This window comes from Vanacampus margaritifer, chromosome 15 (assembly GCF_051991255.1).
Source record: "Vanacampus margaritifer isolate UIUO_Vmar chromosome 15, RoL_Vmar_1.0, whole genome shotgun sequence".
Taxonomy (NCBI): Eukaryota; Metazoa; Chordata; class Actinopteri; order Syngnathiformes; family Syngnathidae; genus Vanacampus; species Vanacampus margaritifer.
Window position 1 is genome coordinate 16,452,892 of NC_135446.1, and position 17,504 is coordinate 16,470,395.

The 17,504-nt window shown below is 40.8% G+C and overlaps 1 protein-coding gene across 3 annotated transcripts in view; it reads right to left on the reverse strand.

Annotated features, from left to right (window-relative positions):
• Positions 1-380: 380 nt before the first annotated feature.
• LOC144034866 (protein phosphatase 3 catalytic subunit alpha) overlaps positions 381-17,504 on the reverse strand; it is a 48,234-nt gene continuing 31,110 nt past the window's right edge. Inside the window, exons 9-14 of one of the 3 annotated variants that reach the window (XM_077543969.1) lie at positions 13,266-13,391; positions 13,110-13,181; positions 10,665-10,749; positions 10,248-10,345; positions 6,817-6,846; positions 381-2,041 (exon numbers count right to left, since the gene is read on the reverse strand). In XM_077543969.1, coding sequence (XP_077400095.1) covers positions 1,836-2,041; positions 6,817-6,846; positions 10,248-10,345; positions 10,665-10,749; positions 13,110-13,181; positions 13,266-13,391 — 617 coding nt within the window. In that variant the 3' untranslated portion in view covers positions 381-1,835. Of the gene's footprint in view, positions 2,042-6,816; positions 6,847-6,918; positions 10,012-10,247; positions 10,346-10,664; positions 10,750-13,109; positions 13,182-13,265; positions 13,392-17,504 lie in introns of those variants that run through there. The other 2 variants (XM_077543970.1, XM_077543971.1) reach the window with 2 other exon arrangements.

Here is a 17,504-nt window from a genome sequence, read left to right on the forward strand (position 1 = left end):
CCTCTCCCTCTCATCCTCCATCCATGTTCCTGTTGCCTTGTCACTCCCCAGGCCTTCTTTCCCCTCCCCCCCTATTGCAACCCAGTGCTGCTTCTTTCCTCTTCCCTCCATCTCACCTCCTGCTCTCATTAGTCAAGTCCAGGATGCTCCAGCATTCCTCCTCCTCGAACATAGATTCACATGTGACGGATTGAAGTCTTCCTGGTTGCTCTCAGTAAAGTGGGTGTTAAGTGACTTTCGACGTGCAGGTAAATGTGAGTTGTAAATAAGATAAAATTATATTTGGTTTCAGCGCGCCCCCTTGTGGAGAAAGTTGGAATTTATCTCGACTATTAAGAGACCCTTGAGTATGATCAAAATGCAAAACGAGCACAACAGGATTGTTCAAGTTGAAATTCATGCACATTTTTATTGAACAGTTATATAAAATACTAATTTTTCATAGTTGCAAGTGCATGCCTCATCTGCCAACAGTTTCGAAGTTAAATTACAAAAAGCAAGGCTTCATGTTGTGTAGTGAATTACTTGGGCACTTAAGCAGTTTCTTAAAAAAGATCAACATATTTTTGTTTAAAGTATTGAGCAGTATCAAACCTGTAACTGATATACAAAGCAGAGTTCCAAATAATAATAATAATAATAATAATAATGATTAGGATATAAGGACCAAATGACAATTTCTGTGGCACATTTACAAAACTGAACAAAAGCCATAAAAAAAAAAAAGAAAAAGAAAAAAAAATTGAAACCTGTTATATGACACCAATGGCTAATCATGCATTTTTGAGCTCCACATTGTAACCACACACCTCACAAGAATTGTCAAACATGCTTAATTGGACTGTGTGCACGTACAAGCGCCGCTTAAAAACAGGAGTTGTTGTCATCTTAAAAAAGAAGGCATAGCGCATTGTGGTGTTCATTGAAAATATGCAGGTAAATGTTTCCAGTATATGTTCACTAAAGAGCAATATAGTTCAAATATTTATATTTCCGATCTTCTTCTTCAGTTCTTTGACTTTTATAAAACATGCATAGGCAGACACTGTATTCTTTTTTTCTTTTTACACAATATAGGTTTTCTATTCTTACTTTGTTCGTAATACTTAAAAAGAGAAAATGAACACTCATTTCCAGCAAGCCTTAATAAATCTAACCTTCCCTTCCAAAAAAAAGAGACAAACAAATAAACATATTAGCAAATGATAGGTAAATGTAAATTCCAGTTATGAAACTCAAGAAAATAGGTATTCATTATCGAGTTGTTTAGCCATAATACAGAAGAAAAAAATAAATCAGGTCAAAGCACACACCAAAAGAACCTGAGGTAAGCGTAATATGTACATAACCATAAAACGTTCCATTATTTGGCATTTCCACAACATTCTTTTTAAGACTGCCTAATTCATTTCAGAGCTATTTTATAAGAGGAGAAAAAAAAAGAACAAAAAAAAAATGATCAATAAATAGTTCTTACTTAGTTTGTACACCCTTAACATTTTTAAAAACGGCATCTCATGTTCTGTCCTTTTTAGTGCTGTGTTCTTGTAAACGTACAATAGCTAGTAAGAAGATAAATGAGCAAGGGTCAAAAGAAATGAAAGAAATAGCCATCCTTATGCATCTCTCTCTCTCACACACACCGCGTGCGGAGTGGCGTGTGACCGAGCGCGCGCGAGGGCGCGTCCCGCCGCTTTTAGCAATAACTTAGCAGATTCGACTAATAATTCCAAGGCATATCCAAAGACTAGCAAGTGACATGACACCCCCCCCCCTCCCCAGTGTGACCCATACATGCCTGACCCCCGCTTCCCCGTCCGCTCTCTTCCCACCCTCTACTGGATGCCTTCGCCGCCGCCGCTGGTGCTTCCTTTGCTGTCCGTGCCGTTGGTCTCCGAGGACAGCGCCTTGTTGAGGGAGTTGAGGCTGGCGTCGGAGGGCAGCGCGTCCCGCCGCGGCGGCATCCTCTCGTTGATGCGATCCAGGCCCTTGGCCTCCTCGAAACTGGTGATCTTGTGCTGAGGCGAGAAGCCCTTGATGGCTGGGGGAGGAAAAAAAAAAAGACGGTCGGCTGTGACTTCCGGAGAGGGAAAAGTGAAAGGACGCCACAAATTTGACTCAGGGTAGTGACATCGTCCCACCTGCACCGATTGAAACATTCCCTATAGACCTGTTCATAATGTTTTTTTTAACAATACAGGGAGTCCTCGAGTTACGTCGTACGCGACCGACGTCGTTTTGACTTTACGGCACCCGTGCCTCGTCCGTACCACATTATTTTTCGTTAATTTCTCACAGTAATCACGCCATTTTAAAGTTATGTTGTTGTTACCTCCAGCAACGGACATCCATCAGCAGGTCAACTCGCCATCAGGCGCGTCACATTTCCGTGTTTAAGTTCGCCATTAGCTGCGGTTTACCGTCCGTCAGCAATGAATGTCCGTGCGGAAACACGAAATAGTGCTTCCGGTTCTTTGTGGTTGTACGTATGTTTTGAAGAGGGTCTTCTGCCCAGATTTAGTCATAACTGTTTTAATTTCCTTATTTATTTCCTCAGTAGAACTTTTAATTGTGGATGTGTCTTTGTGAGTGCTGTCGCGATTTCTGCTCGTGCCGGCATGTCTGAAGGGCCTCCTCTATTTCCACAACAATAGATCATTTGTCTGTGTTTGAAGTCAATGTGTATTGAATGATGTCTTTAAAAGTCTTATCTCATGTCTGGTGAACTCCGGGCCGGCTGAGGGGCTTGGGGGTTTTGTAGTACCGCCCTTCAAGATAGTATAAGAATGTTGCAAGTCCTCTGAAATCTTCGCACTAGTGAGAGGCTGCAGCCATTGTCTGGATCTCATTTGTGCCCGGAATATTTTGTAGAAATAAAATCTCCAGCCTGCATTCGGATAACCAACATTCTCACTACCCGAAAGAAAACGAACACGCGGAGGAAAAGATCATTTTCTCCAACAGTTTTTTTTTTTTATTACTGTACACAAAATTATAATGTAACTATGGACTTTAACGGTGAAATCCGACTTAAGTCAAAATCCGGGTTACATCGCCAGCGTAGGAACGGAACTCGTCCGCAACTCAAGGACTCACTGTGCATGCCGGGGTAGTTCCCAGTGGCAAAAAGTGATTTTGCCCGTCTTGGCCACCTAAATGTCATGTGACTACGGTGGCCGACAAGAGTAAACGTGCCGCAAAACCCAAAACAGCTTAACACAGAAAACAAATACAACAGAAAAAGGCGGCAGGAGAAAAGTGCTGCAACCACAGAAAGAAAGCACAAGCAAAAAAGTGAATAAAAAGAAAAAATGCCGTAAATCCCCAAAACACGCAAAACCCCAAAACAAGTGAAGGAGAGGCAAAAAAAAAAGGTTGCAAATTTAGTCCGCAAAACGGAAGAACATTTTCCTTGATGAAAAAACACTTTTGTTAACGAAATGAAATAAAAGCAAAAGTACTTTCCAAAAATAATAACAAACTACATTTTATGTTTATAAAACTAAATACAACAAACTAATTAAGTTACAGCCAAAATTACTTTTATTTTTGACCTTTGGGATTTGTTTTTAATTTTATTACACAATACTTATTGACCTTTTTTTTCTTTTTTTTTTTTTTTCTTTTTTTTTTAAATCTTGCACTCCACAAATAATTCATATGTTAAAAAAAACTACAATACAAAGTAATAAAAGCTAAACTAAAAGAAAGCATTTTTGAAAAAAATTAAAACTAGTGTTTTGTAACTAGTGAGCAAGGGACTAGTATCACTGTATTGTAAAAGAAACCAGCCAAGTGTAAAAAAAAAAAGGGGGGGGGGATGTACTTCCATTTTGTGAAGTGAATTTGCAGCACATTTTGGGGTTTTGTGTATTTTCAGCATTTCTCTTTTGCATTTGTTTCATGGGTTTGCGTGTTTTTGGTTTCGCATCAATTCTCTGTTTGCAGCGTTTGGATCTTGTCGGGCACCAAATGGGAAAACCTCGGAATGTTCTGAACTCCTGTTTTCATGCCAGTGTAGAATAAATAATGGCCACAGGTGTCATGTCGTACTTCTCGATGAGACTGAATTGGAATTGACCATGGAGCCCATTTGAAGCGGGTTTGATGCTTGGACAGAAAAAAAAAAAAAAAAACAATTTCAAAAGTGTAACAGGACGGACAAGAGGATTTGGAAATCCCTCTATGAGCGCTACGTCGGAGGCCGTCTGGCGTCAGGGTGAACAGGCTGCCTTTTGTGAGCATTTTGGAGGTGACGCGTGGAGGATTTTGGAGCGCTGCTCATTTCCAAAAAGGCGCCCGAAGACCCCGAAGAGTCCAGACGGAACCCGATACGTCACAGCTTGGAAAAAAAAAAAAAAAAAATGAACAGAAGGGGGGGGTGGGGGTGGCGGGGGCGTCTCAGACAAAGACGAGAGGAAAGAAACGAGTCGTGGAGCCCACTGAGACGTTCACGTCCACAAACTGGAACCACGTTGAGACTTGAGCTCACGTACAAAAGACACTACAGAGGAACTCGGGGTGCTAAACACTTGGCTCGTCTGCTTGGAGCATGCAGCAATTTGGGTTCGTCGGGTGAGGAACAATAACGTGAAATCTTTTACGGGGAAGGGGGTGGGGGAGGAGATGAGTCAAATCATTTTTTTAAAAGTCTAATTTTCTGACGCCCATCATTTGTCAATCCTCCTCAAAGTGTCTAACAATGGAAAGCCGTTTGAGCATTAATTGATGTCTACTCGCTACTAGTACTACTAGTGAAATACTGAATGTTAACTACTAGAATTTTATGTCACTGCCAGTACTAGTAAGCCGCAGTTTTGTCTCACTAATAACTAGAGCTGTCAAACGATTACATTTTTTAATCAGATTAATCACATCTTGGAATTTTGATGAATCACGCTTAATTTAAAAAAGCCTTTTTTTTTTTATCAAAATTTTTTGCTCACCAAATTTAAAGAGCATCTGTTATGTGTCAATTTTTTTGACATTTACCGGTAATGTTATGAGAACGTCTTGATTTTTTTTTTATCACCCTCCTCTTTTTCTAATCAGTTATTTCTTGCAAAATTTTAAATGAAAAAAAAAAATGACCCCAATAATTTGACATGAACAAGTATTCTGAATGTCATACGCAAACATTTATGAAATGCTTTACTTTAATGTATGTAGTTATGCTTATTGCTCAAACGCAACCTGTGCTACCTTTAACGTGACAATCCGCTGTCAGCTAAAGGATCTTCTGCGGTCAAAATTAATAGTGTGAATAATCAGCGTTAATGCATGATTAATGCGATCAATTTTTGTGATTAATTAATTAGTTAATGCTAGTTGTTTTATGAATTGTATAGTTTTAAAATTAATTGGTTATCAGAATTTTATTCTGCCAAAGATTGGAATCAGCATCAGGCACCAAAAAAAATCCATATTGGTACTCCTACACTTCAGGCTCTGACTGTCAATACGCAATGCTGAAGTTGACTAATGAGTCCAAAAAGTAGACAACAACTACATGTTATCAGTTTGGCATACCTACTGGCGGACATTTTGCAGAAACAGAATAAATGCTCAAAAGGCTTTCGCTAGATCTGGAAATCGGCATGTTGGGTAGTTGCGTTGCTGCATAGCACAGGTCAGACGCAGGTTATTAGCACACGACACAGCAGGGCAACAGAGGAACCACATAGAAGAGGAAGCTGAGAAGGGCTCCACTGGGCCAGCGACGAAGTAACCGCGCAAATAGCAGCTTGGCAAACTACTATTTAGCACACAGTTGACATTTGTTCTTGCCCAAGTGGCCAAGCAGGGAGGAAATACGAAAAGTCGTTTGAGCATTTGGCCGATATACTCGGCTCGTGCAACCTTAGCTGGATGACAAGGATGCACAATAGATGCTCAAACGGCGTTTCATAAGGGGACCAGTTGGAACGTTAAAGCAATTACAAGGCACAACTGCTTGAGTGGTTTCAAAGGGGGAAGTTGCGTAAACTGATGGAGGCATCTTATCAGGATGCTGTTTACTTTTTTTTTTTTTTTTTTTTAGTGCAGGGATGTCCAAACTTTGTCCACTAAGAGCCACGTACAAAAAAATTGAAAAGAAGGCAACTTTGTTTTGTGATCACAAAACATGCTTAAACAAATTCAATTAGTTAAGTTAGAGATCCATTTTATTAATTGTTTTTTTTAAAAAGTGATATCTGTTAACATTCTACTTTTGAAAATACAAAACAGTTATGACATAATTAAACAAAGCATTGAGGATTAAACTTTAAAATTTAGCACCTTTTTTCTGCTGCAATTCAATGGCTGTGCTGCTGCTTCTTCTGGTGTGTGCATCTTAGCCACCAGGGGGCAGTATAATATTGACATACAGATTTAGCACATGGAGAAAGTCACAACTAGTTATAAGCTGCAGTAAAATTTGAATATTTTTTTTACTTGCAAGTCAAAACAAAAAATATATATTCCATTTCCCCAAAAATACCGAAAAGAAAAAACAAACATGCTATCCTCCTATCCTTGCTTCAGTTTCTGATCTGACCCCTGAAGTCAGCCCAACCCCCAAAAGTGGCACTTGGACACCCCTGGTTTCTCGCCAATCAAACAGATTTCATCGAAACGTGCGCACTGAGGTGGTTCCCCTTTCAAACCCGCGTGGCCACGGGGCTTCCTACGTCCGCACGACTCTCTCACAGCTACCACGACGCCACACGTGGCTGTAGCCCAGACACCCCAACACACGCTACTCAAGCACCAGCGAGATGGATGAAAATCCTGCACAGCCCCCTGTGCAGTGCAAAACAAGAGCTCGTTATTTACCTTCGTCAGCCTCAATAGCTTCAATAGTAGCTGAAGAGAAGAAGAGGGGGGTTGCAAAACCAATGAGAGAGGTGAGCAAAGAGGAGGTCATTTTGTCAATGAGCACAGCCAATGCTAACAACACTCATTATCTCCACATTTCTCGTCACGTTAGCGAAGAGAAGCAAGAGAGAGACATTGACAGAGAGAGAGAGAGAGAGAAAGAAAGAGTGAGAGAGAGAGAGAGAGAGAGAGAGATGAAGTGCTTTACAGGCCAAAAATATCACAATCACCAAAAAAGTTCTCTCACATACACACAAAACCACCCAGACCAAAACAAAAACAAAAAAAAAACAACTCTTGCACACATCAAAAAACCTCTCATTCTCACACACAAACACTTAACGATCACATAAAAAAAAACATCTCACACATAAAAATAAAAATAAACTCACAGGGATGATAGAAAAATCTGTCACACTCACCGAAAATCCTCTCATACACATTAATAAGATCTCACATAAACCAAATACTCTCTCACTCGCAACAACAACAAAATCTCACCCCAAAAAACATTTACACACATAAAATATGCACACACAATTTTTTTTTGTTAACCCTAAAAAATAACTCACATAAATTTCCCTCTCATGCAAATAAAAAAAGTAAGACATCAAAAAACATTTTGCACACACTCTCACACACACATATACACAAAGCATTAAAAAAATACCAACAAAAAAACACTAATAAACTCACTTATCAAATACGAAATACACTCGCACACCAAAACAATTAAATTTGTAAAAAAAACAACAAACATGCAACAATAAACTTCTAAGACTCATCAAAAATCTTCTCACACATACCAGCAAATCTACTCATCTAAAAAAAACTCTCATTCACCAAAAATCTCAAATTTTTACCTAAAAAATTCTCACTCATACAGAACCTCTCACCTTCGAGGCAAAAATCTTCTCAGTCACAAAAAATATTCATTTAAAAACATTCAACAACAAAAAAAATCTCACAAAAAAACAAACAAAAAAAGAGTGAGTGTGGGACAGTTTTTTTTTTTTTTTTTGAGTTTGTGAGATAAATTATTTTCGGCCTATACGGCACCTCATGGAGGTTTGGAGTACTTCTGTAAAAGGGGAAGGTGACAAGTTAGGGTTGGCCTGGACCTGCCAAATGTTCTCTCATGAAGCACAGATGAACATGAGTGGATGTATTCACACGTGAAGCAGCAGAGCGGGAGGCGGGCCGGCGCCGCATCTTTTGATCGGGCCACATCAAAAGTGCAAGGGCCTCCGCCGCGCGTTCCTCACTTACCGTTCGTCTCGCATCTAAACAAACCGCTCAATGGGTCGGCTTTGGCGCGACACTGAGCCGAGAAATGGCACGAGGGGGACAAATACAGACTGAAGAACGAGGAAGATGATGACGTCGACAATGTAAAGCGGCACGCCGGCGTCCGGTCATGTGATCGTACCGATGTGCGACGGGAATCCGACAACCTCGCTCTGCCTCAAATAGGACTTCTCTTGAACTTCATCGGCTTGATTTACATTTTTTTTAAATTCCATCATCCGAATTTCTGAGTTGGAAGAACCTGCTTCTTCTATACCGGGGTCCTCAAACTTTACAACATAATCAATTAAATCTTTTTTAAAAATTTTAAAACTATAACAAAAGAAGCTAAGCCTTTCCATCTTTTTATTTGATATTCTAAAATATATTTCTACATTATTTTATGAGCCCTCCTATGTATTGGTCAAGTCCACTTTAGCCCCAAGCGAGAAATCAATCCTGTTACTTTCCGTCCTCTGACCCAAGTGAGGAGTTTCACTAAAATAAAATAATAACATAATAACATATTAAAAAAAATGTTTGAGATGTGCCAATACACATTTTAAGTTTAACACTTGGAACTATCAAATTTACAATTGAAAAGAGTCAAATTTAAACATATTTTGAGAATATTACAACAAGGAAATTTAGCCGATTCAGTGAGTTTTTTTTTTTTGAAGAACAGAATACTCCCAGGATAAAAGGTGTACTATTAAAAGAATAAAGATACATTTTTAACCCCTATAACGAGTATATAGGTATATGATATAGGTGCACGTGGTTATGTTTAATTTAGGGACGTCAGGTGATTACATTTTTTTAATTGTAATTAATTGCATGACTTCAATAGTTAACTCATGATTACTCACAAATTTTATATCTGTTCTAAATGTACAATACAAAGTTACATAAAAGTGGGAAAATATTAAACGAATAGAAATAGGGCTGCATCTTTTTAGTCATTAATACAGTAATTGCATAATAATTCATCAAATTGAGTTAAAATTAAAAATGTGTAGTGTGATATTGATTTGTTTTGAGGTCATTTTTCTGCCACTAGATGGCATAATTGCATTTGTAAGACGTTAGTGACAGCTCAGTGCATTTTTCTTTTAAGATTAGGATCTATCCCATCTTTAACATGAAGTAAGTTGTGAAATTCTGCACAATTTTAAAATTGTAAAATACAACTTGACCACAGTCTCCACAAATATATGCATTATTATTACTACATTTATTACTGCTAAATTTTGACGTGGCCGTGTCTGCTGCATTGCGACCGGAATTCCCCCAGTACAGGTTTTCCAAGTAAGGGGCGGTTATTAATCGCGCATTTAAAAAAATGTGTGGCATTAAAGGAACTCTAAATTAACTCAAAATTAACACACTAATTTTGACAAACACAAAAAATCCCTGAAGCAAAAAAAGTTTGAGAACCCCTGTTTTAGACTCTTTTTTTTTTTTCCACGACTACAAATGTATTGACTATTCAGTCATGGAGATCCTGTGAGAGCAGAGCCAAGTGGAGCGGATTCCTGCTTGGATTTGTGGATAAAAAGGCAGTCACCTCCCTTTTCATTCACAACTGCTGGTCCATTCCCAACCATCCACTCACAACAGACATCTAACGTTTGCTTACTGCTGAGATCCAAACTACTACTTGGTCTTTCTTTTTGTTTTTCCTTCAAATAAGAACATGACTGTTTCTTGTGGCAAATTGGTGGTACTGTTTGGAATTCAACATATGAGGGTGAGCGGGACGTCTAAACTGGTCTTACAAAATGAGGAGGGTAGGGAGGTGGAAGTAGGGGTGGGGGGAGGGGGGTGATAGCGGAATACTTGCACAACCAAATATACCTGCAGTTTCTAGGGAGAGAGAAAAAAGAAGAAGAGATAGATGATATTTGAAAGCCAACCAGTAGAACAGACAAGGAGAAGTGCTGTGCTCCTTTGAGACTTTCACATCTTAGCAAAAGACATCTCCACAGACATGGTTAGGGTGTTAATCTAGCTTTTTTCCACAGGTTTTTGCCCGCCGGGCGCCGGGCGTGGGACCTGTCAGTGTGCGAGGATGCCTTCCGGTGGCGCACATGCGAGCTTACCGTTCTGCAGCTTCTCCTTGCCGCCGGACAGCACGCCGCTGGGGAGCATGCCCGTCGGGGTGAGTCCCTTCAGCGTCAACACGCTCTCACTCTCCTCTCTGATGTACACACACATACACAGTATGAAATTTATGATTAAAACGTATGCACCCGCCCCCCCCCCCCCAAAAAAATGATTGAGGCTTGGTTGCTGGTGAGGCCGCTTAAGGCTCATTGCAGAAATATTTTGGCAGATAAATAAAACATTTTAGAGCTGAACAACAAAAATCAAATTATGATTTTTTTCCCCCTCAATATTGCAAATGCAATTTAATATTTATAATCTGGCAGAGAAACCATTTACTGAACTAAAAGCTTTTCATAGCGTGACACCATCTCATCAGAATGCATTCTACCTGTCACCAGAAGGGGTCCTACCTGAGCACAGAGAATACCCGGGCCATCTTCCCAATGGCGCGGATCTTGTTGCGGATGACTTCCTTGCGTGCAGAAGCCGTGGCACCTGCGGGGGCCAGACGTCACAAACGATCAGCCGCTGATGACGTACGCATGCACGCTTCCGAATTGCGGAATGGACCGAACGGTTTTCAAACTGAGCCACACATCACAGCAACGACGCATACATGCCACCGGTGTTACATCATCAATCACAATCCCTGACAATCTTGGTAAGTGTCTTTTAACTCATTCACTCCCAGCCATTTTCACTAACGCAATCCCCTTCACTCCCGGCTGTTTTACTGAATTTTTTATTGATTTTGCAAGGTCCACAGAGAATTGTGTTCTATTGCTATAAAAACATGGAACCTACCAAAAGAAAGATTAAAGTCTTTTCTTTCATCAGGAAAAAAAGTATACTGTATTTCTATCTGTTTTTGCAGCAATTAGAATTAGAATATAGCTAAATGTCATCATTATTCACAAACCTATTTAGATTTGTGCGTAATTGAGTTTTGTTTTCAACATGGCCCTGGTTGATCTCATATACTCTGCTGCCACCTGCTGGCCGTTGTGTAATAACTACCATTTCTTCAACCGTTCTTTGCAGTTGAGAGGCTGCATCAAAGCCTTCTGAATGCTCTAGCATAAAAAACATAAAAACATACAAATACGTCTTTGGGACAGTTAAAGCATTTAAAATAAAACGTATTCATACGTTTTTGGGAGCAAATGAGTTAAACATCGGCGGTATAGATACAGAGGTACCTTGAGTTTTTAGCACCCTATCTTGGAAGTTTTCCACGCCAGTGCTTGATCAATTTTTTCTGTCCTTTGTGTTGAGAGCCAAAATCTGAGCGATGAAACCCTTTTTTAAAATTTGTATTCATTTATTTATTTATGAGCGACGAAACCCAAAGAGACTGAACTGGACAATCGCGAAAAAATACAGTCGGTAAATGGAAAAACTGCGACACATTTTGAGGTACCTCATATATAGGTATACGTACTGACTATATTATCTTCTTCATTGAACAACAAACATGGCACGACTTTCAAGGACGAACCTGATTTCACTTGCCGATGAAACTGTATCATAATAACACAAAAAGAGCAAATGGGAGAGAAAGAAAGGAAAATGTGTGCATAATTGCCTTTCTCACTGACTGCTTTATACACACCGACAGAGACTCTCCACGCTTCACTTTTACAGCCTCAGGTACATGTACAAAATGACAAGTAACCGCTGTTAGCTACAGATACTCCCATTCAGACTAATCTGGTCCAGTTACTGAAATCACTCCCTAGGCCACGCCCCTTAAAAGTAGGACTCAGGAACTTTTCAACCTTAATAAAATATTTCCATAATTCTTCTGATGAAACATTGACTTAAAATTAGTTGAATGGTACCTTCTTTTTTTACTGGCACTAAACAACTGAGGAGGATGGTAGGAACACTGCCACACACAAAAAACTACAAATGTGCTGACTGCTTTACGGCATACGTGACTTCCCCCTTTACCAATTTGTTCCAAAGAGAGAACTCAATTTGACTGTCATGAGCTAAAAAAACGACACAATGTGCTTGTCCTCATGGGAAATGTGGTCTTCCTTCAGGCATAACATTATCGCTTTTGTCCATATGGCCATTGTCCATAATCAACAAAAGTGTTGCTTTAAGGCAGCATGTACAGTATGCTTTGTAAAAGTAGTTTATTTCACATTGTTAAAAAATTAATTCCAATAACGGAAACTGATTAAGTCAATCGATTTTAAAAATTCTTTTCAGGGTACCACTGTAGTTCTAATTGAAGCATTTCCTGATTTTCCTGACAGTAAGGCACAATGACGAACCCCAGACACAGATTAGTTTTCGTGTGAAAAGCAGAGGGCAAGCGCCTGATAAACCTGCTGCACAGACTGCACACACTGGTGTTTGTACCTTTTTGGGGGGGATATATTAGCTGTCCTTCTCATGAAACACCCCCAGAAGAGGAGACAAGAAAAAGGGGATAGAGAGGTCAGTGGATGGCTGCGGCATGAAAGAGGCAGGTGGTGGCGAAGGGGAAGGGGACAGGAAGCAAAGAGAGCACGACAAGCATAAAGAAAAGCGATGCCTTGAACACAAAAACTCTGGAAAACAGAGAAGAGAAATTAGATGAAGTAAAAACAAGGACATCACGGCATGAGAGAGCGAGGAAATGATTACATGAAAGAAACAAAGAGGTTGTGATTTGAAATACACTGCTGTAGCAAACGTGAAAAATGAGTTCATGAGTGACGGAAGCCTCCAGGAGGAGAGGACCATGTCAAAACAAAAGAATGAACTAAGCATGAGTGAAAAGATCAATAAAAAGAGAATAAGGATTCTATCCCTTGACCACCTGTGGGGGCATCACAATACATTCCAACTCTGTCGCTTACCATCCAGCTCCTCATCAGTCGTCAGCTCGTCGTTGGAGCAGATGCTCAGGACGTTCACGAGCATCTCTGTCACTGCAGAGGGGAAGGAGAAGACGTCTTTGGATCTCATCAAGCTGTATGAAAAGAAAGAGTGGGGGAATAGGACAGCTGGCTGACCCTTCTCGCCGACGAAGGGCAGCGACCAGGTGAAGACGTCCATGAAGTTGGGCAGCCAGTAGGGGTGAGGCGAGCAGTTGAACTGTCGGATGTTCATCACGTTGTTCTCGTACTTCAGCACGGCCGCTGCAGAAAACAAACAAGGGCTTTTTTTTACGTCGTAATATGGACCAATTTAAAATGTTGAAATTAGCTTGGAGGGGGGGGGGGGGTATATTTCCTGAATGTTGAAGTGTTGTAAAACTCGGCCTCAACCTTCACTCGTGGATATGTCACCTCAACATTGAAAGTCTGGATGTTTATTTTATTTTATTGGGTCATTTTAGCCGTAAATAGCTCCGATGATAATCTAGTATGCACTATGTGACCTCGGTCATGATTAAGGGAGCACAAGAGGGTGCTAAGGGGACTATGAGAGATGCCAAACGCTGCCGGATGAGCAGTCCAGATCGGGCGTAAACAGACACCGCTGCTGGGTCAACGCAGGGGACTTTCCCACCCCACCCACAAGTCATCAGCTGGCCTCTCAGGAGGCTATCACCTCGCTAGCACGCAAAACGGGGTCAAAATGCATCTTGCCAAGTTGAGCATTGTCTCGTCCGGTGTGTGTCAAATCAATGAACATTACCAAGTGGTCCCTTGCCAAAAACGGTGAACCCCCGTTACAATATATTGAGGTTGATCATTCTCACTCCCAATATAAGTATTGTTTTTAGCAATTTCAATTGTTTACAATTATTTACATTCAAATGTAGGGATGGGCGAGTACCAGGCAAGGTATCGGTACTCACGACGGCAGCCAATACCGTATCACCCGCCCTCTTGTGGCCGTTTTACGACCAGGAACTAGAAATTAGAATAGAAAATTGCCATTAATTTCATGCAATTTTAAGGAAAAAATACTACATTGGGATATATAGGTATTTCTTTAAAATGATCTATAATATTTTTTTTGGGGGGGGGGGGGGGGTTATTGAATGTATCAAAAGTACTAGTGGTACCGGTACTTGGTATCAGTATCTGTGACTACTATGATTACTTGTACTGGTATCAGTCTGAATAAAAGTGGTATGGAACATCGCTATTCAAATGCGAACATCTCCTTAATAATGAAAATAGCTGCATGATGAAAATGGCAAAACCAGGAAAGTGGTTGCTAGCTTTGTTTCGCTTGTGCATTACACGACGGCGTCTGCAAGCACGAAAGCGATCGAACGCGTGGGTAGCCGCTGCATAAACATTACATCGTGCATTAACATCATCAAGGCGGCGTTTGATTGAATGCAGCCATGGACGTTGGCGAGGAGGCAAACGTTAAGGTCAGCGTTCCCTCAAGGCGCATTCCCTTTAAAGGAACACAAACCCGCCGACAACCTGCGTTGTACAAAACAAACATGTCCCGCTGTTTATTTTGGATGTTGTAAAAACAAATGTCACTTCTCGGTAGGAGGGCCCGTCCTGCTAATTTTAACGCCACATGTCAGCCACTAGGGGTCTCTGCTGAGCCGACATTGTGGGGTAGCTGATGCCAAGACCGCTGCCACGGCAACAACGAGAGGCTACGCCTGATCATTAATTATTTATCCGGGAGTGCCTCGTGCCTGTTTCCCCGGTAACGGCTGCTGTTAATACTGCTGCTGTGAGATCCGCGGAGATTCCCAACATCCTGGCCTGACTTAATGCACGTCGCATGTGCCCCAGAGGCCTCCCGGATCAGGTTGCACTGGTTTAGTTTCGCTGTGTTAAAAAGGCAATGGTTCTCAAACTCATTAGGATCTTGACGGATGACATAGTTAAGTAATAGTTATTGCTCACTTGAAAGCAGAATGGCCCCCTTATAATACTGTTGCATCTATAGAACAACATTTCATATTTGATATCATATAACAGTTTTTGTAGCTTAAATAGTTCTTAAACTTGTTGGAGGTACTGAACCCCACCAGTTTCCTATGCGCATTCTTTATTGAAAAATATGATATATGTATTTTTCAAATCCAAGATATATGTATAGGGTTTACTGGTGAACAAAATTAACAGGGGGAGTAGCCCTTTCATCAAATCTGGCTCTCTTCACCTTGAATTCAGAAAGCGTTGTGTTCTTGTATTCCCCATCGTCATGCAGCTTATGGAAGTGTTCCTTTAGCTTTGCTCGATAGCTAGTTGTGCTGGACTAGAATTGCTCTCTATAAGAACACTTCAAAACAACCAACGCTATTTTTTTAAAGATGTAACCCAGTGGCAGCATATGCAATGAAAACAGCAGAGGCTCCAGAACTGAACCCTGTGGAACACCATACGTTCCGTTACGTGACGTCATGGCGAAATGCCCTCCAGGCACGTTAAATATCAATGGGGTGCTGAGACAAAGTTTGATCCAGTCGCTGGTGTCCCCTGTGACACCATTGTTCTTCATTTCTGTGTGACGCGGTGTCAAAGGGGAGAAACATGGCTGCAGGAAACAGAAGGGAAGCCTGCTAATGGCCAGAGTGATAACAGATGGGCAGGCATCTGTAGCAGGGAATACTCCTCTGTCAGGGGGAGGGGGGCTGCCTGGAATGAATCCCCCTTTGAGCATACTTGCCGCCAAGCCAAATGACAACACGCCAGGAAGGGCTCACTTTGACCTAACTTGTGCTCCATCAATCCGTTCTGGCTTCCAAAAAACAAAAGAGAAGGAAGACATTTATTCGCTTATGTAAGCTCTGACAAATTGAGTCCAAAGCCTGTGATAGCGATCCACGAGGCGATGTTTTTATTTTATTTTATTATATATATATATATATATATATATATATATATATATATATATATATATATATATATATATATATATTTTTTTTATTATTATTATCATTGCTATTGGCGCCGGAAACCTTTGTGATATTTCGCTTTTATTACAGCCAAGCAGCAAAACCATTAAGGGTTGTTGGCTTTCGGGTGCACTCAATAACCATGCAGCTGAAAACATTCCATTAATTTGAAACCACAAGCAATATTGCCAACTCCCCCACCTCACTCCCCTACCCTCCAACACACACACACACACATGCGCAACAGCCTACACTCCGCCCCCTCCACTGCAGTTACTTCAGAACTCAGTGAGTGAAAACCACAATGAAAACACAGAGCTACAGTACATTTACAACCTAAATTCTAATATTTGTTCCATTCAATTGTGTTAATTGATTTCCAATAGTCTATTAGAGGGGTGGGCGAGTACCGATACCAAGTATCGGGCCGATACCAAGCCTTATTTTAAGGTATCGTTACTCAGGATGGCGGCTGATAATTAGAAGAATAGAGAATTTAAGGAAAACACTGTATTGAGATATATTTATAACTTTCATTAAAATGATGTATTTTTTTATGCATCAAAAGTACTAGTGGTGTTGGTATTTGGTATCAGTACTATGACTACTCGTGAGTTTAGAATTCATTTTGGTATCAGTCTGAAAACATCCCTCATCTATTCTCGTCATTTGGCAGTGTTAGATTTTTTGTCCAATCAGATTTCAGCCATATCAATGATTTACTTTCAACATCAGCAGCGCTGAATGCTCCATGCAACTTTTACCAAACACAATTTAACCAATCATAATTGGATTTTTTTTTTTTAAAGAAAAGAATTTACCTCACAGCTAGCCCACAACAATGTTAACCTGCGCATATCAATTCATTTAATCTGTGAAATGTGTTGTTTTTGTCACGCTATTAGATAAATACTGATTGCTGCAGAAATGGCTAGCATGCAGAGAAACTGGACTGAGGCCCACCTAACTGTGTGCGTCAGCATATCTACGCAACAGGTTCTCCCCTGCCGCCTGTTCCTTATTGACAGGCGATGCGCCCCCCCACCTCTCATAGAAAAGTCTTATTTCGTGCATCGTGCCGACTCCCAGCGCTGGATTGATGGGACCTACCGATGCCGCCGCCCTCCCCCTCAAGATTTATGTGCACACTTGATTGCCCATCAATCACTGGCTGTGCGAGATGCTCAGAGCAAGAGGACTCATTACTGAGGCTCGCTTTGTTCAACCAGTGGACCCCATTCACATGGCTGATTAGAGGGGCATCAACAGGTCCGACCGACCTGGGGTCTGCGAGATGAAGCTTGGGGTCTAATAAACCATTTGCAATAAATGACGCCGTGTTTTTAAAAAAGTCTTTCCTTAGCATTATGGCAATTAAAAGTTTTTTTTTTTCCCAGGAAAAAAAATCCTACAACAAGGGGGCTGTGCT